Genomic DNA, 25,828 nt, shown 5'->3' with positions numbered 1-25,828 from the left:
GTAAAGTATGAGGGGCATTTGAAAAATCCACGTGTGGGGTAAACCTTTTTTCTTATTTTTCAACATAATCTCCTTTTAGACTTATGCACTTCATCCAATGCTGTTCTAATTTGTTGATCCCTTCCAAATAATAGGAACTGTCCAAGTCTGCAAAATAGCTATTAGTTGCTGCAGTCACCTCCTCGTTTGAATAAATTCTTTGTCCCACCAGCCATTTCTTCAAATTGGGGAACAAAAAGTAGTCCAAGGGAGCCAAGTCTGGAGAATAGGGGGGATGTGAAATGAGTTGGAATCCTATTTCCATTAATTTTGTAACCACAACTCCTGAGGTGGGTGCTGGTGCATTGTCGTGATGGAAAAGGACTTTTTTGCAGTCCTATTGATGGCAGTTTTCAAACAGTCCAATAACGATGAATAATATGCACCTGTAATAGTTTTACCCTTTTCCAGATAATCAGTGAGGATTATCCCTTGCAAATCCCAAAAGACAAAACCATAACCTTTCCTGCCGAAGGAATCAATCATTTTCACCTTTTTTGGTGCAGATTCTCCCTTGGTAACCCATTGTTTAGATTGTTCTTTGGTCTCAGGAGTATAGTAATGTATCATTGTTTCATGTACAGTGACAAAATGACACTTAAAGTCTTGTGGATTCTTCCTGAACAGCTGCAAACCATCCTTGCAACACTTCACACAATTCCGTTTTTGGTCAAATGTGTGCAATCGCGGAACCCGCCTTGTGCTGTCTTGCAGATAGCTTTCTCATGTCTAAATGTTTATGCAAAATATTATGTATCCATTCATTTGAGATGCCCACAGCACTAGCAATCTCGCGCACCTTAACTGTTCTGTTATCCATCACCATATCATGGATTTTATCAATGATTTCTGGATTCATAACCTCCACAGGGCATCCAGAACGTTAAATATCACTTGTGCCCATATGGCCACTCTGTAAATTTTGAAACCACTTATAAACTCTTCTAATCGAAAGTGCAGAGTCACCGTAATGTTTCTCAAGCTTCTCTTTAGTCTTCTGAGGTGTTTTGCCTTTCATACAGTAATGTTTAATCACCACACGAAATTCTTCTTCATCGGTTTTTTGACAATCATTAGACTTCCTTGATTCACACGAATGCCAAACACAAAGTTATAGACCAATATGGCTGAAACTTGGTGTGCGTTCTTTCCAAAGATGCTACTAACAAAACATGACCTTGATACATGCCGATGGTGTCATCTCTTGGACTTTGCACGGAATTTTCAAACGCCCCTCGTTTGTGTATCTATATTAACAAATTTGATTATAGAATATTTTTACAGTATTATTTTCAGTAATAATGGCTTGCAGATACATGACCATTGACTTTTTCTATTAAAAACAGGAAATAATGTTTCTCATCTGAAAATTAACATCAGATGTAAACTGACTTCCTCCACTCACATCAATATGCACACTTAAATGTAAGAATATTAATATGAATACTTGTGAACGCTATTTACACCTTGCCTGTGAAGGGTGCATAACTTTGTCAAAGATGTGCGTTCTGAAGGTGAGATGTGGTCAGTAGCACTCTTTGTACCAAAATGTTTTCTTTTCAATATAGATGCAGAGCCTGAGGCGCAGATTACAGGAACAAGATAAGGAGATAAAAATGTTAGAGATGACAAACAAGGAATTAGCATCAGAAAAATTACATCTTCAGACAAAAATAGATGCTCTTCAGACACGCAGATCGCTAACGCCAACCCAATCTCCTGGATCTCCTACAAACGGGATCTCTGTTCAGGTTTTAGTTTCCATACTTCTTTTTTCTATCAAAATTCACTGAAATCTAGGTATTTGCACCACCTGAGGTAAAAAAACTGAGACTATACAATAGTTGTCCTTTAAGTTAAATGTTTTTATAATTCAGTACACCTTCTTGCGTCATAAGTGATGCAAGTACGTTGATTTACGTACAGCTTGTCTTGGAAGTATTTTGTGGTAATGGAATTAATCTTCTATCTTTTGTTTATTCATAAAATATTAGTTCTTTGTCCACTAGAAGTTTGTTAATACCCCTAAAATGAAAATACATTTATTATTTTTTGACACATTTCACAGCCTTGTGGATCATTTCACATCTTATATAAAAAATAAATTGTTCTAGATTTGTGCTGAATATTTAATAGAGGTAGCTGAATATATTCTTAGGACAGATATTTTAATAGTGATTTGCTGTATGTGTAACATCTCCCTTGCAGAAATATAAGATATGAAAACCTGTAGGATTCTTGCAAATGTGATGGAATGATTGGCACGCAAAATTAAATGCGATATCTGCCAAGTGCACCTATCATGAAAGAGAATCTTCAGAGACCGAGAGGGTTCCAAACAAACATATTAGCTGCATGAAGCAACCCTCAAAAATACTTCAGTTTGTGACCAGCACTGAATAACATAAACAGTAGTTCTTTCTAGCTTTTCTGCTAGTAGTATAGGTCAGAGTAAATGACTGATACTCTCCAATCAGTGATGCTGCTGTTTTTCTAGTTGTACTAAGTAGCTGCTGTTTGCTTGCTAGGACATAATGCTTAAATCGTGCATGCATGTACATGTGTGCTTCATCCCTTTCCTCCACCCATATCAATATGCACACACAAATGTAAGAATATTGATATGAATGCTATTTAGCTTTCTCTGTGTGGTTCCACATTTCATTGTGTGTATTGTAGTGTAGGGCATTAGCAAACATGTGAGGCCTGTATTGTGGATAATCATATTATTTATAGATTGAGTAATAAAGTAGATTGTTACAGATTTTAAAAAATCTGTAGGTACAGTTTTGCTAACTTTTATTCACTAGTGACTTGTTAAAGATTTTTGGATCAGAGTAAAAATATTGCATTATGAAATTTTACAAGAATGTGAATGCTGACTGAAGTTATTTTTACATCTTCTTAAAAATATTTTTATATATTGTCTGCTGTTAATTCTATTATAGAATGCACTTGCTCCTGACTTTTAATGATCAGCTAGAAATATGATTTTGAATGTTAACGTACTGGGACACAAATGAAAAAATTTAAATGGATCAGAAAGAGGAGTGTGCCAGTTACAAACATTGAAGACACTTCTCTCACTTCCTCTTTCATTCCGAATTTGAACACAGACACACTCTGTCTCCACAACAACTGGGCATTGAGGCTGTTTGACAATTTGTAGAAGGAAATTACCGCAACTTAAAATATTGCAGATACGTTAAATCATATGTGAAGGTGCTCCACCACTGGAATTCCAGGAAGTACTCTTGTTGAGTTCCATATACACTAAAGGAAGAAAAGAAAGCTGCATAGATTGAAATTTCACACACACATTACATAAAGTACATGATGGAATTAATTAAATATTTATATTAGTGGACTGAAAATAAAAGAATTTCATGGAATGTTGTGATTTTATGAGTTTTTTGGTGTAAATTTAGTTTTTTCAATAAAGAAATTTAAAAAACTAATTAATTATTAGGAGAATTTTTTTAAAAAAGTGCAGCTTCTGTGTATTTATTTATTTTTGTCATATTTTGTTTGTGTTAAAAATTAAGTAACAATCATCTCTTCCTGACTTTTATGATCCTATCAGTCTTCTGTCTGATGTTGCTGTATTATTATTAAGAATAATAATTTTATGTTAATTCAGTGTAAATACTCTAAATTGGCATAGTCTCACAAATAATGTATTTCAGTAGACGTGCTCTGTCAGAACCTTTTTAAAACATCTTCTTTCTTTTTCCATGTTTATGGTTTTATTTTTATTGTATCCTTATTTGTTTTATGGTTACTGGAAACTGCCTGACTGAGACATTTTTTTCCACCTACTGCAAAAAGCTACAACCCTTCTGTTCTTTATTTCATCTGCAGACTGCTGTGAAACGTCTAGAACATGAAAGAGACTGTGCTAAAGATGATGTAAGACGCTTGCAAGAGGAGAGAGATGCTTTGAGAGAGAGATTAAAGGTATGGTAATAGGCAGTTATTCCGTAGCTCTTTTAGTAAAGAACATTTAAATTGACTTTCGAGGCTTCCCCATTGGATCTGTTGCTAATACACTTCTCAGGTTTGCCGCTTGCTGCCAGATAACAATGTACAAGGCCCCCAATATTTCATTGAAACAACTGTTCAACATCTTCAGCTAGTGATAATTGTGCACCAGCGTCAAAATTTATCAGACCAAGAGCAGAAATTATGCATGCACGAGGAGGCACTCACAATTGACTGAATGGAAGCAGCACTTAATGCCCCCTACCAGTAGCTGATGAGAGGCACATGCCATGTGCAGTGAGCAATGACTGTGCTGCTGAAACTCCAGTGGTTAAAAGCTGAATTAACTATGCAATGCACTGTATAGGATCATGAATTGGGGGGTTTGTGTTTCCCATGTTTAAATTTAATGGCAGCCAGTGCTAGAATCCAGGCAGTGCTTAGTAGAAATCCTGCATCCCTCTTGATAAGACTGTCTGCCATACAGATATATATGGTCTCCTTCAAACCACGATCTTAGAATGACAACAATGAGGATAAAACTCAAGTTTTCATGTAAAATATGGGATGCTCCATGTTCAGCCAATGCTCTGCTCCCACTGATTAGTCATGTAGATGTAGACATGTATGAGATTCTGTACAGTATAGCATTCTTGCTGTGTGTGACTCGTCTGCCCAGTATAATATTCTCCACACTGGCATGGGATTTTATACATGCCATGTTCCGTAAGGCCAAGATAGTCCTTGACTGAATGTAACAAATTCCTCAATTTTGCTGCTGGTTGAAAAATCCACTTACAGTTGTGTCCATCAAGAACTCTTTCCATTATTGAACATATGCCACAAAAACAAGGCCATTGCAATCAAGTCCCATTAGCTCACTGTCAGTAAAAGACCAATGAAGAATTACACTGAAATTGTTGAGGAAGCATTTTGGAGTATAACTCTTATAATTTTCCACAAGATGTCAAGGACAACACGGAGAAATAGAGATTTCTGGGTAAGACCCAGTGATGAATATACAGATACATTGTATACATAGTTCCTATATGTAAATACTCTAGTATACAGTAAGCTGTTTTCAGCTAGGGGAACAGCACTTCTCACACTGTAAAAGTGAATGTAATTCAATGAACAGTTTTTTAGAAAGCCTGTATTTCTCCTTATATGGGATTTCAAAAAAGCTTTTCATTCAGTTTCAGTGAATTCTGTACTAAAAGTCTCTTAAAAACAAAGCATTGTTTCTACTTGTGTTAGTTACTGATGAATATGTACATTAATTCTGCAGGATCCATTAGTATTCATCAAGGTAGTGGGTACTTCAGAGTTGAAAGAGGAGTTAGGAATCGAGATCCCATAACATTAATGCTGTTTTCCGAGGTCCTAGGTGAAATATTTGGATAACTAAACACAGAAAAAGAACAACATATATTAATAATGTAAGGAAAATATAGACTGCTACTTACTGTAAGAATGACACAGTAAGTTGCAGACAGGCACAATTAAGACACCTACACAGTAGCTTTTGGCCACAGCCTTTGTTGGAAAGAGAAAGAGAAACACACACCATTCATTTCACACAAGCAAGCACATCTCTTGCCCACATGACCGCCAACTCTGGCGGTACATATCTGAACCTCTTTAGTGTTGTTTACAACAGTGCAATGTTTGGTTCTAGTGCAAGTAAACTTGGACATTTTGTGGAAAACAATAATAGAGCAAATTATGAAGTAAGTCTGAAAATGAATCATAATAAGACTTGCTTAATGCAAAATAAAGATAAGAGAAAAAGGGAGTTGAACAAATTAATAATTAAGTCATAGAACCAGCTGACGAGTAATCTTATCTAGTGAAGATGTGAACACAGGCATGATGGGCACAAAATAAATAGACAAGCAAAAAAAGGCCTGGCATGATTTTGCTCAGCTAGTAAAAATGGCCTGGCATGCTGTTGCTCAACTAAATAGGGTTTTCAGAACCAAACTTACGATGTGTGTGAAGATGTCTTGTGCAAGAGATGCTTTTATCCAAGTGAGGTGTATCTCTCTGATTGGTTATTAACACAAAGCACAATAAGTAATGGGACCATGAGGGACGCAGCATGATGCCTATTGTAATGTAAGTTTTTCAAGAGATTTATTATACAGGGTGTGGCAAATAACTGGCCCAGAGAACATAGAGTTCCTAGGTACAAAGAGTCACAGCATAATACAGTACTTACCTAATATGTTGGAAGTCACCACCATTCATCTCTTGGTACTTACAGGCTCTGGTTAGCAAGCTGCTGAAGGCGGATCAAAGCTGGACTGCTGGAATTGCTGCAGTCTCATCTGAAATATTCCGCTGCAGTTCCTGAATGGTATGAGGGTTGTTGTGATACACCTTAGACTCAAGGGCTTGCACATGAAGTACTCACATACTGACAGATCAGGTGACCTAGGTGATCAACAAGGGCAGCAACCTTAGTAACCCCTTCTAACAACTCTGTTAGGCATGAAGAGTGTGTAAATGTGCTCGAAGGTTCGGAAAGCTGTATGGGCAGTTGCTCTGTCCTGTTGGAAGTAACTGCAGGTCTTTTCCTCCTCCATTAATGCAACCATTAATCCAATGATTTTCACTCGTTCAGGCCACTTTTATGTGCCCCGACCTGTAGAATCAGTATTTTCATGGAGTAAGTTGCAGAAGATCCCAACTTCCCAACTGATGGTGGTTCAACATTGTGAAATGTGATTATGTACTCAGGGAAGGTGTGCAGTTTTTCCAAAAGTTGATTGAAATGCAAAATGCAAACGAGTGTTCTCCGGAAAAAAATAATAACTGCTGAAGGGACTTGGGTTGTGCATACAAACCTACCACAAAATGACAAAGTGCCGAAATAAACATGACTGGTCAATGCCAATGTGACGCACGAGGTGAACAACATCCCAAAAAGAGACTTTTAGAACAGTTTCACGTGGTTGCAGGAACATTGTGTGTGTTATACTCAATTGGAGGGAGGCTATGTATCATTAATTAAAACTTCTGGGCTGAATTGCCATGGTCCATATATAAAACTTCTCCTTCCTGACGTTTAGTTGCCTACTGCGGGCAACATCTTCTGAGGTGAGTCGGCGACTGCTTGCTAGGCGCTGGTGGTCCCGCTTATATAGAACGCTCAGATGGCACCACCACTCGTCACGTGCTTTCGACTTTAAAACTATCTCTGGCTAGTGCCATCTCTCTCGATTACAGGTAATCAATTGTCACTTCGTTGGTACAGAGTCAACCGCCATATCTTGTCTAGTTTTAATCCTCCTCCTTTTCTATTAAAATTATTTCCCTGCTTGAAGATCTCTATATCTTCTCTATACATGCGAGTATAATAATGTGAGGTCCTAGCTATTACGTTCCAACAGGACGGAACAACTGCCCATACAGCTGGCCGAACCTTCGAGCACATATACGTGATAGCTAGGACCTCACATTATTATACTCGGATGTATAGAGACGCCATAGAGATCTTCAAGCATGGAAATAATTTTAATAGCAAAGGAGGAGGATTAAAACTAGACAAGATATGGCGGTCGACTCTGTGACGAGTGGTGGCACCATCTAAGCGCTCTATATAAGCGGGACCACCAGCGCCTAGCTGGCAGTCGCCAACTCACCTCAGATGATGTTTCCCGCAGTAGGCAACGAAATGTCAGGAAGGAGAAGTAGTTTTATATATGGACCACGGCAATTCAGACCGGAAGTTTTAATTAATGAAGATGCCGGCATGAAAGCCTACATGTTATGAGGAGGCTATGTGGAACACTGAAGCATTAAGCCACCATCTTAACTTTTCCTTTGTATATTTTTTACTACTCAAGTCTCAAAACTTTTAGTACTGATGAGGTATAAATGTCTCTTGAATAAATACTCCATTTGCATCTGTGGGTGTTGTAAAATGCCTTACAGCAAAAGAGAATCATTCTGAAGGGGAGCAGGAAACAAAATGACCCTTCATTGGTTTAGAGGGTATGGATATTATTTCAGTGAATACAAAATTGAGTAAAATTTACAAAGAACTAGGCTGCGTGAGATCACTCTTTACTCTGATGTTATGCCCTATTTTTCATGGGTGTATGCAATGACTTGGTTGCCTCTCCTGAGGAAAGCCGGCCCACAACAGTCGTAACTGGTCCTTCATATCCTGGATACTGGCACTGGAACGGTTTTGACTACCTATCCAGTCCTACACATGTTTTTTTATCTTGTGGATCTTGCTGGCTGCAGGAGTACCTCTACACCATGCAGACAGTTCATACAGACATTTGCCATGTGTGGACTGGCATTGTCCTGTTGAAAAATGGCACCACAATACTATGCAGGGGTCGGTAGTTCCCTAGTCTTGCTGCAGCTAGTCCCTGATCAGTGTTGCAGGGCGACACAGAATGGTGCAGGAGTACATTACTTGTTCTTGGTGGTTGTCAGACAGGCAAACCTTGATGATGAGTATTCCCATGCAGCCCATCATTTGGGCATTGCACGATTTGACCAGGCAGCCAGAGGGAGACATGCAGTGAGGCCCCTTTCAGTAACTTTGTCTCACATGAGTATGTGGCATCTCCATGTCCTTCACAGTGATTATATGATATTTTATGCTGCTCACACCTGTCACATAGTGTATCAAGCCTGGTAACAAAACAAACATGAACAACACAAATATTCTGTGGTGGTTGTTATATGTGTCGTGCAGACTTACAGCTCTAGGCATTTGCATAGCTGCTGATAGTGTATACATGTAATAAATTACACTACATATGGCCATGTCTTCTGGGTGCTTTATTTTTTGTCGGGCAGTGTATTTAGATGTATGATATTTTCATATGTACTACAGTACCATAGAGGGTAATGAAAGTTTTGAAAAGCCTAACTACCACTGAATTTCCCAATACCAGACATTCTCCATTATCAATATCTTCAACATTGTAGTGGCTTTAGTTTCCAGTAATGTGTATAATGCTTGAAATTTGAGAATGATATGCAGTGAAGTTTAGTGTAAACCAAACTGGGCTGATTCTGAGTCAGTTTTGCTTTGTAGGGATTATAATGACCCTGCATCTTTCCACTAAACCAAACCATTTCAAAATGGAGTGGAGAGGTGTGAACATTTCATCACAAACACTTGTTCGCCACTAACTGTGAACAGATCGTTGGTTCTGAAGATAATGATGTGGACAGAGTTAAATAATATTACTGTAAATCAATTTTATGATTTCCTTCAGAAATGGATGAGAAGGCGGTTGTAGTGGCAAGTGTATTCAAGGAAAGGAGATTAATTTTGCATGATTATCTTACTAATAATTATTTGCCATGTATGTCTTATCAGTCAGATTTCCTGACAAATTTATCATTAGTCGTGCGCATGAGCATTACAATTTTGATTTTTTTCAGCTAAGCACAGAGACACAGGTCACTGAACATGCTAGGTTGGAGAAAGCTGTAATGGACAGTGAGGACCGTGTGCGGCGCCAAGAGGCTGAACGGCGTAGTCTGATCTCTCAGCTAGGGGAAGTCAAGGCCCAAGTTCTGACTCTGAGGGACGAGGCAGATTCAAATCGTACGAAGTTGCGTCAAGCACAAACTGAATTGACACAACAACAGGCATTGTATAACCAGACCAGGTTAGTGAAATCATGAGTGTTTTTGTTTTTGTGAAAAATAATATATTCTTTGGCCTCGGTTGTAGTGCTTTAAGAAAAGAAAGGAAACCAAAGCTGAATCCTCAGGAGATTTCAGTTTTAGCTACCCAGGAGAGAGGTACTTTTACTTGGTTTCCACAGGTATCAACCTTGCCAGTCATGAAAGCTTACATTCAATCATTCTACATTGTATTATTTACACTGTAAATAGACTGGATGTTTTTTCCATGCCAAGATAACTAGTTGTAGTGGAATGTTTCATGGCTTATTTTCCTACTTGAGGTGATAGGAACGAGGTGTTGAAACAGACCAGTAATCAATCACCAGCTCTCGTATTTTACTGGACTTTCCAATTGTATTAAGTTTTCTGTCAGTTGCTTTACAATATCAATGGTGGAAGAATCTTTCTATGCAGTGCCCTTGAACTGTGAACCTGCTTATCCACAGTGGACTTCAATCTGCAGCGTTGATGATTCTGAAAGTGACCTTTTGTTCTATCTAGTGAAATGAAACACTCAGAGAAGTTGAACTTGGTGTATTTTCTCTAACATACTATGCTAACTGCTTGGAATTGATCCACTACCTAGGCTTAAAATTCCAGCTAGATGTCTGCATGAGTGAGTCTTGCGAGAGACCCTGAACAATTTGTACAATAATATCTGAACGTCTGTTGTTTTCTTGATGATTTCTGTGACATCTTGGAGGAAACATAAGCCCCATTCCCTTCTCTCCTGGCCCCACGGAACAAACTACTTCACCCAGCAGGTAGAAGCGCCAGTCCGCTGCACAAGTCAGCAATAGCACACAATTGGTACAACTCTGATCTGTACAAACCATCAGATAACTCTCTTAATGGGGGTGCTTCCTAATTACTACCTACCTTAAGCTAAGAACATCTTTCATCCACCAATGGGTATCAAGCACATGGAACATCTCGTACTACAAATGACATGTTACATCTCAACAGTGAATCTCACATTGCTTGTTTCAAGATAGCTAAGATGTTGATTTTATTGCTGACTCTGGGTCCTTTGTTGAGTGAAGTTGGGTTTGCAGTTACTGGAACTGAAAGATATTCACTGCTTGATTCACAGTTTTGTTATGCCAAAGATAAGGAGACACTTCAAGCATTTCTTTCTGATTCAGTAACATTGCTTTCTGTGTATACTATCATCAGTGAGGACCTCCAGGAATGTGGCAGAGGGATGATAAACTGCCTTTTTCCCCATCAAAAGGAGAATTCTGTTGAGAAAAGTGCAAAATAAGGGGCCATAATGACTGGCCCATACCTTTAGGAGGTGAAATCCCAGAACTGCTGATAGGTAATTTGTAAGTGAAAAAAAAAATTAAAAGATCATGTCCTTCTCTTCAACACTGCTAATTCCTTCCTCAATGAGGTAAGTGGGGTAGGTTTGAGAAGGTTGCATAGGAATGTCAGGTCACTCAGACCCCAGGTATTGAAGGACATAGATTTTGCAAGGATGAGAGGAGACAAAAATTAATGGGATGGTGTGAGAGTAAAGGGATCAGAGATGGTAAATTGATAAGCACTGTGCCACCTCCAGTCCAGAGATGATAGGAGGACAGAGTGAGAGTAAGAATGGATTGAGAGGAAGAGAAATGAGGAGCGGAATGAATAGTGGCAAATAAGAAGCAAGGTGGGAGCAGGAAGAAAATGGGAAAAACAAAAGTATAAAAAAGTAAATAACAAAAATAAAGAGGAAAGATGTTGAGGATTAAGAAAGCAAATCTGGAATATCTAGATGAACTAAGGTGGAGCTGAAAAGCAGTACCTATGGTATGAAGCTGGAGGACAGAATTAGATGCTAACAGAAGAGAGGGTTCTGGTCCCCTAATCTACTCCCTGTCACCATGTGTAGATACTGTTAATCTCTGCCCTGGTACATTTTGCACTGCCAATGAGAGCTACAGGTACCTCTTTCTCTTGCTTCCAAATGAACCCTCACAGAACAGTATTATGACTACATGTGTGTGCACAGCCTATCAATCAGCAATAAATCCATGAGGTTTTTTACCAGAAGTTTTATTATTGTACCTGTTCAGAGCTTACAATGAGCTTGTCTTAGTGTTAGCTTATAATTACTTGCAGAGTTGTTGTAAATGTGGAGATAAGTATTAATGCATCCTAAAAGAAGTAACATTCACTTTTTGCTCTTTGTTTTCAGAAATCTTCAAGAACAGACTGATCGATCTTTATCAGAAGCGCAAGGGCAATTAACACAGGTCCGTAAGGAATTAACTATTGCCCAGGAGCATGTGAGGGAACTAGAGCGTGACCGCGCTAAACTTGACAAAGAGGTAGCAGCACTTAAGAATGAACGGACTGTTTTACGTGGTAGTATTGCACAACTGGATCAAGAAAAAGACACTCTCATTGTAAGTAACTGGCTTTTTTTTAATTATTTATTTTTTATGCTACTTTCATGCGAACCCATAGTTGTCAGGGCTGTGTTGATGTAGATAAAATCAAACTTCACATAAAACAAATAACTTCATTGCAGACTAGCCAGAGCTGCACCTTTCTGTAGAAATGGTCATTTGATTAACCTTTTTTTCCCTCTGTAAAAGAGATAAATATTTAACAGTGACACATCTGCTGTTAACAATAAATATTAGAGAACAACTGGATAGTGTTATAAGCGTCATGGGGGTATCTACAGCAGATGACATTGTATATAAAAAGTTTGAAACTAGAAAAGGGTAAAGAAATACATGAAGACCAGCAGAATATAGACACTGCGTATGTAGATTGATCACCGACACTTATTATAAATAAAGATGGAAAGATCCATTACTGTTTGATACAGTTGGCAAACAATCACTGGAAACTGTCTCATCCATTATATCTGGGAGCATTTGTATGGAGCAATGTAATGTGAAAGTACCACCTGTGATTAATACAGGGTGGAGCAGAGGAAATGCATGTTCTTTGAACCGCTAGTACACGGTGATGAGAGGGGGTATTGACCTTCAATGAATGTTGCAGTTTCAGTCGCTATGGAGTGTTGGAGCGTAGAGCATCATGTGTTCGTTGCCAAGCCGTACTTTAGAAACAATAATTTCTTAGTCACAGTGCAGCTTCTTCTCCATAAAAATTTTGGAGTTGGACGTAAAGGTGCAGTGCCTGATTGAAATACTGTACTCTGATGGGTTGCAGTGTTTAGAAGTACTGGATCTGTGATGAAAAAGAAATCACGTGGTCTTCCTCGTTTAGTTCATACTCCAGAAAATGCAGACCAAGTGAGAACGGCAGTTCTTGCTAGTCTGAAACGATCGGCTGGACAACAGGCTGTAGTGCTGGGTATGTCATGTCGTTCTCTTCACTTCCTCTTACACCATGATCTTAAGTTTCACTGGTACAAGATAATGATTGTCCAGCAGCTTAGTGAAGGGGATTTTGAGTTTTTTTGCGATATGAACGAAATTTTTACGGAAGATGCAGATGCTACAGTCTTCATGAGTGATGAACCACATTTTCATGTAGGCAGTTAAGTCAATGTTCAAAATTGTTGGTATTGGGTGCCGGAGGACCCACATGAATTACACCAAAGACCTCTCCACAGTTTAAAAGTAACAATGTGGTTCTTCATTTAAAAAGATTGTTGGACCATATTTTTTGTAGAGGAAGGAACTGCAGTTACTGTGACGTCAGTGTTCTATGTTAAAATGTTAAACAACTTTCTTCATCCAGAACTTGAAAAACGTCAAGTGAACATGAGAGAAATATGGTTTCAGTAGAACGGTGCCACAGCTCACACGGTGAGAGCATCCATGGAAGTGGTTCGACAAATGTGCCCAGGACATGTTATTTCGAAATATGGTGATGTTTACTGGCCTCCTCACTCGCCCGATTTGTCAATATGCGACTTCTTTTTTTTGGGGATATTAAAAATCAAAAGTCTACTTGAACAAGCCTCACAACCTGAAGAATTCCATTCGTCAACAAAATGAAGCCGTGCCGAATAAAATGTTGGAGAGAGCCATGCGTAACTTTTGGGAGAGGATCCAAATTTGTATCCAGCAAGGAGGATGTCATCTCCAAGACATTATTTTTCAAACCTAATTAAAGTATTTATATTTCAAAACTGCAATAAAAAATCCATCACTTAATGCTTGTTTTTATTATTTTTATCAAACCGTGTCCCTGTCATTCAGTAGTGAAAAACTTGTTTCCTCTGCTCCACCATGCAGTAGGAAAGGCAGATGCTGGTCTGAGAACCGTTCAAAGAATCCTCGGAAAGTGTAGTATACCCACAGCAATGTAGCTTACAAAATCATCATTTGACTAATAGTTCAGTAATTCTTCTCAGTCTGGAACTCTTATTTGGTGAGATTGATAGAGGAAATACATTAGATTAGAGCGCGCACGGAGGCTTTCAGGCAGTCGTTCTTCCCGCGAACCATACGCGACTGGAACAGGAAAGGGAGGTAATGACAGTGGCACGTAAAGTGCCCTCCGCCACACACCGTTGGGTGGCTTGTGGAGTATAAATGTAGATGTAGATGTAGATCTCCAAAAAAGAGTACTGCATTTTGTCATGGGTTTATATACGAAGTGCAAAAGCACCATGGAAAAGTCACCCAGCTACAAGAAAAGCGTTATGCTGTAGAGGGTATTATGATAATTCTGATAGTGTATGTTCCTAGAAAAATCAGCTATATATTACTTTTTCATCCCTATATGTTGCAGACTGCCTATGAAAATAAAATTACGGAGATTTCAGCTCATATAGAGGCTCAGCACCAGTTCTCACCATGCACCATTCATGACAGATTAGGAAAAGAGATAAGTGACAATGGTATGCAAAATACCCCCCAGTACATGCCATTGCATGTGTAGATGTAGGAACTCAAATGAGAAGATTTTAGGAAATCATTTAATAGAAATTCTAAAATAGTACTTTCATTGCCTTGATTTTATTTATTTGTTTCCAATTTTGTGCAAATTGAATATTGTCATTGCAAATCTCCTTGAAATTGATGGGGTAAGTCAAAAACAAGTTAAAAAGGGTTTTTATACAAGAATGCTTCTTAATAGTGTTCTTCCATCAATAAAACCTGAGAGATCACAAGAATGTTCATATTATGATGTTGTAGAAGAGACTTCTCCGCATTTAATCACAGTGTTGACGAATGAGTGTCAGATTTTCTGATAGAGGAAAGTATAATATACCACTTGAAGGTGTTAACTGGATTCAGTCAGCATAAACATTTCTCTCTGTGTATATACTATTTGTCTTAATTATCTGTGAGGAGCACTGTTCAAGCCTTGATCTGTAACATACATAAAATTTTGAATGTGGTTATAGGATGTAGGTAATGTCACACAACAGTCTTAATCATTAAAGGGAACTGAAAGTTTTGCAGCACTCTTAGACATAAACATGACTCTTTTAAATGCTTCTGTAGCCACATCTAATCCTTACAGTTTTCTGTTTTTTTTCCATTTTTCAGCTCAGTGTAGACAGCAAGACAGAAAAATTGGCAGCTATAGAAAAAGAGGTGAAGTTGAAGGACACTAAGTTATTGAACCTGGAAACAACAGTCACAGAGCTCCAGAAGAAGTTAGAGTGAGTATTAATAACATGTATACACATTTATTTATGTTTTATGTACATATCACAGACATTATGCTCTTTTAATTATGCCAGGCTGATGAAGTAAATATTACTTCAATCAAGTGTGAATTATAGGAACTCTTAAGAGGTACAAGGGTTTCTTCTATTGATAAAACATTCTTTTGTATTCAAGGTACATGAAATTGAAACTCTTCTGTCACCACTCTAACTTGTCAGTGCTAACCTCTCTCTCTTTCTCTCTCTCTCTCTCGGAATAGTGTAATTGAAAGACATTTGAGTCAGCTGTTCATACCTTAATTCAGTGTATCTTAAATGAAAACTGAGTGCCTACTTTGGGCCATTATTAGTTTTATAACCTGGCATACACCTCCATCATAGTGTTTGTCATTCACCAGAGTTCATCTTTTTAATGTGTGAAAGGTAAGTGGAGATAGCTACTAATTGGGACCGACAATCTCCTTGGATATCAGACTGGTGATAACCTGGTTGGCACTCGCATCGCCCTATAAGAGGCTGATTCTGCAGTTTATCTTCTGGTTGTCTTATGTCTGGCACCAGCCAGGCACCGTGTTGACATGGCCCCCGTTCATATAGCTTGTAACATTGACCTAACCAAAGGACCCAGCCAACATTTTCACATGAATTAGTAGTTTGTTTTTGGCTGGCATCAATTTGTCTGTGTGCAGTGGAACCTTTCACTACATGGAGTGGCAGTTTATCAGTTTTAGGCTTGGGAATTACTGTACCAAGAAATTCATTAGTTATTTCCTGTGTTTCAAGTACACTTTCTGAACTACTTCCTGTTTCATGTGTGTTATCATAATATTCCACACCTTTGATATATGACTTTTCTTGGTCTATGTTTAAAATCGGTGTCGGGAAGTGTCTCTGTATGTCTTCCAGTATTTGTTCCTGTTTGTAAGTGTTATTTGATTCATTCTTATATGAAATATGTGGTATTGCTCCTGTTTTGAATTCAATGTGCTTTTGAATGTCTTCTAATATTTGTGTAGCATTATACTGGTAATCAGTGATAGCCACCTGTGGAACCTGGTCAGCACTGTAGTGTTTTTGTTGCTCTGCATTTTGATGTTGTAAAGTGCTTTCGTGCCTCATATGTTCATTGTTTCTATCGTAATGGACGGAATGGATGAATGGAAGGTAACGGTGTTGCTTATGACGATGGTGAAGGCTCCCTAGATGTCGTATGCCAACATTTGTGATGTTTTTTGACTCATTTTGTAAAGTGTGCTTATCTCTTTGGTCTGTTGAAAAGTCACTTACTGTTTTTCCTTTTCTGTTATGCAGACTGATAGTAGATTTACTAGTCTCCAGCTCTGAATTTTCTATTTTGTGTGCTACTTGAGTTTCTTCTGTTATGCATCCGTAAGTCATAGGACAGTCACATATCCCTAGAAATGACACATCGCCAGGATCAACATCAGAAAATAGGAGCCTCTTTCCCTTGGGACATGGTTGCTCTGTCCCTGGGTGATGGCAAGTTTTAGATTCTAAATGTAGCAGCAGCCCTTGAGGGCAGGGTTCAGGTTCACACATTCCTTTCCCTCCCTCGTTCTCAAAGACAACAAATCCCCGACGACAAGGTCCTCGTGAAAGTGGTCGCCAGCATCCTGGTGCAGCACCGTGTACACTCACACGTCCAGTGCTGCACTGGCACTGTGCTGATGACCCAGATGAGCCAGCCATCAGTATCTGGCCATGCTGACAGGGCCCACGGTGTCCTGTAACACCAGGAGAATAAGAGCTGGTAGTTTTATTTAAAGTTATTTCTCATATTAGTACAGTAAATCATTTGTGAATTCGGAGATCTGATAAACTACAGCAAGTAATTGTTTAAGAAACAGTTAAATTGGTATGGAAAGTCCTGGTGGAATGTAAACAATTTAAGGAGCATTAGTAAGAACTCACAAATATTAGAGACATTTAGTTGTCGGAGGTGCAAACATGTCTTAAATGTGCTAGCTTTCACTTGAATCCCTTTTTTGAGCGTTAGAGTAAACATACACCTACCTGTGTGTGTGTGTTCTGTATGACTTCATTGTGCTGGTTGACTTCATAGAACTATGCAGCTCAACTGGGTTGGGTAACTGGGTGAGGTGGACTGGGTGAGGTGGTCAAGGAGTGGGGAGTGGCAAGGTTGTTTTGTGGTTATCAGGTGGGAGGGAGAAGCAGCAGATGCATGGGTTGGGGATGTAGCATGGGCACCAGCACTGGTGAGCTGATGATATGCATGATGGCATGGGGGAGTGGATTTGGAAGGAGGAGACAGAACAGAGGAATAACAAACTGTGGGGAAGAGAATGTGGGTGGAGGCTGAGTGAACTTATGCCTCTTTGGCAGAGGTGTCAGTCGGTGTGGGGCAGAGGACTTGTGAAGATAGAGGCTAGTAGGATTGTGGGTTTGAAGGAAGTGTTGAAAGGATAACTGTCATCGTCATAATTCGGATAAGTGGATTTTTGGAGAAAGGCTTCAGATGGCATAGCCTGTGAAGCAGTCATTGAAGTAAAGTTTGTTTGAAATTTGGTTCTTTCATTCCACTCCATGATAACAAAAATTGTTTTCAGACTATAGATTTCAGTCTTTATAAATAAAAATGGTCATCACTGAAATCAATAGACTCACTAGAATTTTTGTGGTAAAACACTGGAATAAAAGAAACACATTTTACACTTTTGGAGCACTGTTTTTATTCCCAACTATGTTGCAGGTTGTGATAGAGTATGTTTTCTGTCAATGTGTGATCAAAACTGCTGTTGGTTACAGTTTGGCAGTGGCAATTCACCCATATGGCTGCTGGTTGATGGTCATGCTTACATGCAATCCAATGCAGAAATTGTAACAGATATGTTGCATGACATGACTACTTCCAGAGGTGGCCCAGCCTCTGAGCAGAATAAGCTTATGGCAGACAGGAATAGGATGTGCTGGATGGAGTTGCCAGACAAGTCTTCCACAGGGTTACGATCCCTGTGACAAGGGGCTGGGAGTGAACAGTAGATTTACTAGTCTCCAGCCCTGAATTTTCTATTTTATGTGCTACTTGAGTTTCTTCTGTTATGCATCCGTGAGTCATAGGGCAGTCACATCAATGTGTCACCTTACTGAGTGTGGTGGCATGCATGAAGAAACTTCAGGATTTTTCTTACTGGCTGAATTGAGGTGATTATCAAGGGGTTATTCAGTAGTGATTATGCTGTCTGAAATTCTGTCTGAGGGAACCTGCCTGAATTTGTGAAGAAGAAGAAGAAGAAGAAAAACAACCAATTGCTCCCCCTTTTAAAATAAGAATAGTAACCTGAGCCTCCATGAAGTTATCGTAGTTACTTTGTCAGTACTTGTAGGGAAGACTTTTGAACAAATGTCAAACCATCTTGGGAGATGAGTGTCTCCAGGATACTTATCATGAAGATACAGGAAAAAGGAAAATTTTTGGATCACCAAGAATGTTGAAATAATGTCCTGATTCATGTTCATGATAATTTGAATGAATGGCATGAAATGGGAGTTTTGAAAAAAGAAGACTTACCAGCCACTTTCCATGTTGCCTAAAAAAATTCCAATAAACTTCTGTGATATGAGCATTTTTAGTCAATGAAAAAATTTGTCGTTTTATTGGAAATGATATTATTCTGAGACAGATTTACAATTAGGATTTCCTCAGGAGACAGCCAGCATTTCTAAAATCCGTCCTGACAAAATCGTTCTTTTGGCAGAGTTTGAAGTTTTCTCCACTGGAGAATACTGTTGTCAAAGGAAGTACTTTTGTTGTAACTCTGCTATTTAACAAATAGTAAAATATGCCTTATATGGTGAGCAGTTTGTTGCCCTTAGTTTGGAAAGAAACTTGCAATTTTTAAAATGCATACAGATACCCGATTTCCACTAATTATTCAGAAACCTAAAGGATCTCAAAGAGAGGTCCAAATGCTGAAAACTCCAGTTAGGAATATCAGCAATGTTGGAAAAGATAAATTGCTACTTACTATAAGTATGACACGTTAAGTTGTGGAGAGGCACAATTAAGACACTTACACGTAGGCTTTCAGCCGCAGCCTTTGTCAGAAGAAGAATGAGAAACACGCACCATTCGTTTTCATGAAGAAGCGCACCTCACACACATGACTGCTAACTCCGGCAGCTTGGACCATTTGGCATTCTGGCTCGAGCTGCCAGAGTTGGTGGTCAAGTGTGCATGAGGTGTGCTTACTTGTGTGAAGGAATCATGTATGATTCTCTTTCTTTTTATGTTGAAGGCTGTGACCAAAAGCTTATGTGTAACTTCACAGTAAGTAGCAATCTACATTTTTCCTACATTGTTAAAGAGAGTCCCTCAGAACAACATATTTCCCTAAGAACTTTGTTGACAGAACTTGGGAACATAAGTCTTGTGTGTTACAATAATGGAAATATTTTGTTCAGTCCTGTTTAGACTATGGCTATACATCTTGTGGATCAATGTAACATAGCTGTCTGCAGATGCTGGATACTGTCTAGCGTATATGGTAAGCTATCTTTTCATTCAGAAGTCAGCACTTTAAAGTGCTATCAAACTAAGCAAGGTACATGAAACCTTACGGTTTAGATTACATTAGTAAACAAACATGGTGAGAATTGTAATTCTGCTGTAGTTTATAAGCCAGAGCCAAAGTAAAAGTACTGTTCAGGGATCAGTTCTCTTTCCTAGTCTTACAGCTGAAATTTATTGTCCATTTGAATGTTCTGATGGTGCTCAGGAACATGTCATCCTGAAGGTACTGCAGTGGAAAAGGACTAAATGATGGAATAAATATAAAAAAATTAATTTTGACTCTCTTTATTCAGAAATGCTTTGAACACATGTGCTTATATCTGACACGTGTGGTTTTACTTTTCTTAGAATATGTTTCATAGTTCAACAACTACTTTTGGCACCAGTGGTGCGTACTAGACTTTGCATTAAGGTGAGCAGTTTTAAAAGAATATAATGTCCTTTTACAGTATAAAATTATCTTTTGATGAATTCATTGATTGCTGGGTCAAAGAATGCAGTTATCAGCTGCTAAAGGAGATCCTTTTCATTTTTACTAGATCAAGTATTCATCAAAGACAAGGATATCGTCAGAAGTGCCCCAGGGGAGCGTGGTAGCACCGCTGTTGTTATCTGTATACATAAATGATTTGGCAGACAGGTTGGGCAGCAATCTGCAGTTGTTTGCTGATGATGCTGTGGTGTGCAGTGAGGTGTCAAAGTTGAGTGACTGTAGGAAGATACAAGGTAACTTAGACAAAATTTCCAGTTGGTGTGATGAATGGCAGCTAGCCGTAAGTGTGGAAAAGTGTAAGTTAATGTGGATGAGTAAGAGGATCAAACCTATAATGTTCTGAGACAGTATTACTAGTGTACTGCTTGACACAGTCAAGTCATTTAAATATCTGGGCGTAACATGGCAACGCGATATGAGGTGGAACGAGCATGTGAGAAGTGTGATAGGGAAGGTGAACGGCTGACTCTGGTTTATTGGGAGAATTTGAGGAAAGAGTGGTTCACCTGTAAAGGAGACCACATATAGGATCCTGATGTGACATATTCTCGTGTGCTGCTTGAGTATTTGGGATTTGTACCAGGTCAGATTGAAGGAAGATATCGAAGCAGTTCAGAGGCGAACTGCTAGATTTGTTACCGGTAGGCTCGAACAACACGTAAGTGTTACGGAGATGCTTCGGGAACTCAATTGGGAATCTCTGAAGGGAAGGCAACATTCTTTTTGAGAAACAGTTTTGAGAATATTTAGAGAGCCAGCTTTTGAAGCTGACTGCTGAATGATTCTACTGTCGCCAACACACATAGCGCATAATGACCTTGAAGATAAGATACGAGAAATTAGTGCTCATATGGAGGCATACAGACAGTCGTTTTTTCCCTCGCTCTATTAGCGAATGGAACAGGAAAGAAAATGAATAGTAGTGGTACAGGATACCCTCCGCCACGAACAGTATAGTTGCTTGTAGAGTAGCGATGTAGATGTAGATGTAGATGCAGAAGTTTGTGAGCTGTTTTTGAGTTTGTACACAACATACAAATAATTTTTTATCCTTTTTATGGCTGAAAAGCTCCCCTCAAATAGGCTCTGGATGCAGCAATATTTAAAATAAGTTCAAAGAGTTTTATCATTTCACAGTATGGAGACTGGAGTCCATCTGACAAACTTCAAAAAATCACCAATACTTTAATAATACATTCCTTTGGAAATATATGCTGTGAATAGCTGTGGTCTTTACAGGGGAAAAAATTATCCATGGCAGTCCCTTAGTGAGTGCAATAAATTTTGAGGATAACACTATTCATATTGATCAAGATCATGTACATTTAAAAGGTCCAAAAATAAAGAATCAAAGTTTCTTACTCTCTCCTGTCTAGCCCCATCACTGTCCAAAATTTTACCGTAGGTTATTCTAAAATACCTCCCCAAAGTGACTGCAACATCACGCCTAGAACATTTAGTTATGGTTCATCCGTATGTTGGCCATCAGTGACTTCATCCTGTTTTCTTTCATATGTCACAATTGGTTTTACAATTCTTGGAAGTCATTAAGTTTTGTTACACATTAGCCAATGTCATAAGCTCCAGTTTGCGATATATCAAATGAGATGTCAGTGAAAGTGAAAATATGTGCAAAAGTATGTAGAAGAAAAGTGAAACTGGCATCTTGCATCATGATTTTAAATCCATAGGCTTTTCCATGACCCTTATCTGGATCTGTTCTCTCTTTTAAAACTGAAACCAGTTGACTGTGGTAAAAGATTTTCATTGAACAAGATGCAGAATTTGACAACATGGCAGACACTTTAGGTGCAGTTGTTTCCTTACTTTCTTATCTAGAGCCCAGGTTCTTTTGCTTGACTTGGGGAAGAAGTTGAAGTTCTGCATTTTTAATCTTTGACACTGTTTGTGATAGCACTGAATTCAATTGATGAGTGAATTGGTGAACCAATGTAGCAACAGAAAATGTGTGTACCACCTTTCATGGCAATCTTTTCAAATAACCAGGCATAACAGCAGCTCATTCATAATTCAGTGGAGGTTCATGAATTTAAAAAATCTTTAATGGACCTAGGTAAGAAGTTCTCAGTTAACTTGCTGTGTCAAATTTGGATAAAATCACAAGCTTTTGATGACTGTCTCCACAAGAGTCATTGACAGCGATGTGTGACTTAGCTCCTGTATAGTGATTTATGCAGTCATCAAAATTTTGGGATTTTATCTGAACTTGACACAGTGAGTTAACTGAGTACTTTTTCTCTGAGTTCTCTCTTGTGAGAGACTTTCATGGAGTTGACAATCACCTGTGATATAGTGGAGTACTAAAGAAATCCATGAGAAAGTACACTCATCAGTTGCTTCATCTTTAATAATTGATTCATTTCTTTTTTAGATTTGACAGTCCTGTAAACGCAGAAGTGTGTCCTAAATGATGTTTCAGCTTTTTGTCATATTCATTGTGGAGATGTAAGAGTTCATTGTAGCTGCTTTTAACTCTCACATGTAAAGGCATCCTAACAGCCACTCAATAAAGTTTCATATTGAAATAACTTGTGCAAGATTTCGCCTCAGTTATGAAGCAAGATTCAGTGTAGGTCTGCTTAGTTGTTCAATGTTCTCCTCTTGGAAACTGTGAGCACCGAAGTTGTGCAAACGGGCCTCACATTCTCACAGGTGCAGCTCTACTTCGTTTCCAAGATTTTACTGCTCAGCAATACAATATGTGAGAAGCTCCATTGCCTACTTTCCCACATATGGCAGCATACATATGCAATGTATATTAGAAACTGTCAAGGCTGTTTATTACATTTAAGATAACCTAAAATTATGGAACACACATGTAATTAGTTATTAGCCTTACCAAAATCACTTGTTCTGTAGCACCAAACAAAAAAGTAAAACTTTTAGTTCTGCCGACCTCACACCAAGACCTGCAGCCACCTATCTGTGGGACATGCATCTGGATTGAAGCTTTGTACCCATATGATTAACAGTTTCATAATATCTGACAACAAAAATGGCTGCACCACTTTTTAGTGTAAAGACAGCAGTGGAGTGTACAGGTAGATACACATAATTATAGGTCTATATTGCATGTCATTCTGTTTTATGGATGTGGAACATATTTTGTGCTCTTTTATTGTAACATTTTTAGAGAATTAAAATCTCATCTATAAAAATCGACATGAATTCCCAATGAATGATCTTGGAATCCGCAGCTTGCTCTGTTTGTCCATGAAATCCAGAGTGCCGTAGACCATGGAACCTAAGTTGATGCTGTATTGTTGTTTCTGGAAGGCATTTGGTACAGTTCCACACTTTTGTTTAGTGAACAAAATATGAACATCTTGAGTTTCAGGTCAGATTTCTAATTGGATTCAGAACTTCTTGCAGATAAAATACAACACATCACTCTTAACAGATCGAAAGTAGCAGATGTGAGGTTAAATACAGGAGTGTCCCAAGAAAATCTGTTAGGATGGTTTTTCAGAGCCATTACTGGTTTCAGGCTACCATGCCCATATTCATAGACTAATATTTTTTATTACATAGATGATTTGACAAACAGCATGCCATCTGCTTCCATACTGCACAAGAATATTTGAATATGTAGTGCCATGTTATAAGTTGTTTCTATAATACAAATAAACTGAAGTGCTTGCATTTATTTGTATATGATACAAAATAGTTGTGTTCACATACATAAGTTCCAGTAGATGGTGATTTGTTTTGTAGTGGTGCATGTTGTTTTCCAGGTTGATGTATGTGTTGTTGAATCCCACACAGCACACTCATTGTAAATAAATTACTGTGGCACATTCCATAATATTCTTAATATCAGTGTTGAGCACCACACATGTTATACACTTGATGTTCTTGGTTACAATGCATTATTAAAAAAAGTAGGACAAATTGTTTGTAGTAAGTTTTCTTCCAGTGGAAACCAGATGGCTAAATAAATCTTCAGTAGCCACTCAAAAGGTTCCAAATGGACACACTGCTTCTAACATTAATGATAACTTATAGACATCACATGCTACATGTTTTGGAAGGCAAGGAAGTGGACCTCTTAGAGGAGCCAGAAATATATATTCTCTCTCTCAGCTCATTCAGTACATTCTTAATGAGCAGCTGGGGCTAACCAATAAACAGTTACACCACTGCAATTTAAGATGTCACTATATAATTGTACAAATGTAAATTAATGTGATGAACAAATGTGTTGCTCTCATCCCACCTCCAACTTTTTAATTTTGTATTTCCTGCTACTAACTTAGAAAGTTTATTTGTAATCAAATATCTGTATACATAAATGAGTGTACATATATGTCTACTTTTATTTATTCCATAAAAAAATTCATACAAGGCTGACTGAAAACAATTTGTGTTACTGTCTTTTAATAATCAGTTTACTCTTAGAGTGCAGACATTTTTGTGTGTTACATTTTGCACATCCCATGCATCATCTTTGCTCAGTTTACATCCTTGGCCGATATTTAATGAATATCTTTGTATCTTTGCTTAATGATAACCTTTGCATTGTGAACAAAAACATATGTGGAATTCAACAACATATATATCGAGATGGAAAACCACATGGACCACAACAAAACATATCGCCATCCACTAGAACTTATGTAAATGGATACAACTATTCTACATTATATATGAATAAATGCAAGCACTTTGGCACATTTTTACTAGCAAAACAACTGATAAAGTGGCACTAAATACTCAAATATTCTTTTGCAGCATGGGATCAGATGGCATGCTGTTGGTCAAAACATCCATGTAACTAAAAATGTTAGCTATGTAAAAATGGGCATGGTAGCCTGAAACTGGTTATTGTACTAAAATAAAACATTTAGAAAGTATTTGTGGCTGGTTGCATCATTCACCAACATAAATAAATGTAACATATTGCACTTAAATAGGTGAAGAAATTCTCTACTGTTGAATTACAGTTTTGTTGGCAACAGCTTGGAGTGATTTGATGGGACGGGGGGAAGGGGAGGGGGGAGGGGAAGGGGAGAGTCCAATGAAGAACACTGCATTTTACCACAGCATCGTTTATCATTACAGAGATGCTCAGCAAACTTCAGTGGTAGACACTGGAAGAGAGTTGTGGTGCAACAGGGAAAAGCTTGCTCTATTTCCAGAGAGGGAAAAGTTGGGCAACATATCACTTCCTCCCACATAAATGTTGCAGAATGACTACAATGAGAAAATCGGAAAATTGGAGCCCATACAGAGGTTTTCTGGCAGTCATTCTTACCACGGGGCATTTATGAATTGTAACATTGAATTGTGGAACATACAATAGTACAAGAAGTAGTGTTTTCCCCATATCATAAGATAGTTTGCAGAGTGTAGATGTAGGTGGTCTTTATAATATACAAAGTCTGACAAAACTATAATGAAATTTCTCACTTTACTGGGAAACATCATGTTGTGGAAAATTATTGGTTTTTGCCATTTCCTTGTGTTGTGTCAAATTTCA

The 25,828-nt window shown here is 38.3% G+C and overlaps 2 protein-coding genes across 4 annotated transcripts in view; one reads left to right on the top strand and one right to left on the bottom strand.

Moving 5' to 3' along the window:
• The window catches only part of LOC126281309 (centrosomal protein of 135 kDa), a 355,520-nt gene that overhangs the window by 130,069 nt on the left and 199,623 nt on the right, over positions 1 to 25,828 (top strand). For both annotated transcript variants that reach the window (XM_049980149.1, XM_049980148.1), the window contains exons 12-16: positions 1,608 to 1,790; positions 3,901 to 3,996; positions 9,439 to 9,668; positions 11,873 to 12,083; positions 15,162 to 15,277. In XM_049980149.1, the coding sequence (XP_049836106.1) occupies positions 1,608 to 1,790; positions 3,901 to 3,996; positions 9,439 to 9,668; positions 11,873 to 12,083; positions 15,162 to 15,277 (836 nt within the window). The remainder of the gene's footprint in view (positions 1 to 1,607; positions 1,791 to 3,900; positions 3,997 to 9,438; positions 9,669 to 11,872; positions 12,084 to 15,161; positions 15,278 to 25,828) is intronic.
• Positions 14,594 to 25,828, bottom strand: part of LOC126281310 (uncharacterized) — a 98,343-nt gene continuing 87,108 nt past the window's right edge. Inside the window, exons 5-6 of one of the 2 annotated variants that reach the window (XM_049980151.1) lie at positions 16,571 to 17,028; positions 14,594 to 14,981 (exon numbers count right to left, since the gene is read on the bottom strand). In XM_049980151.1, coding sequence (XP_049836108.1) covers positions 14,970 to 14,981; positions 16,571 to 17,028 — 470 coding nt within the window. In that variant the 3' untranslated portion in view covers positions 14,594 to 14,969. Of the gene's footprint in view, positions 14,982 to 15,282; positions 17,029 to 25,828 lie in introns of those variants that run through there. The other variant, XM_049980150.1, reaches the window with a different exon arrangement.

The sequence above is a fragment of the Schistocerca gregaria genome, chromosome 7, assembly GCF_023897955.1.
Source record: "Schistocerca gregaria isolate iqSchGreg1 chromosome 7, iqSchGreg1.2, whole genome shotgun sequence".
NCBI lineage: Eukaryota > Metazoa > Arthropoda > Insecta > Orthoptera > Acrididae > Schistocerca > Schistocerca gregaria.
The sequence above is the reverse complement of the archived record's forward strand: the minus strand, read 5'-3'. Positions and strand labels throughout refer to the sequence as shown.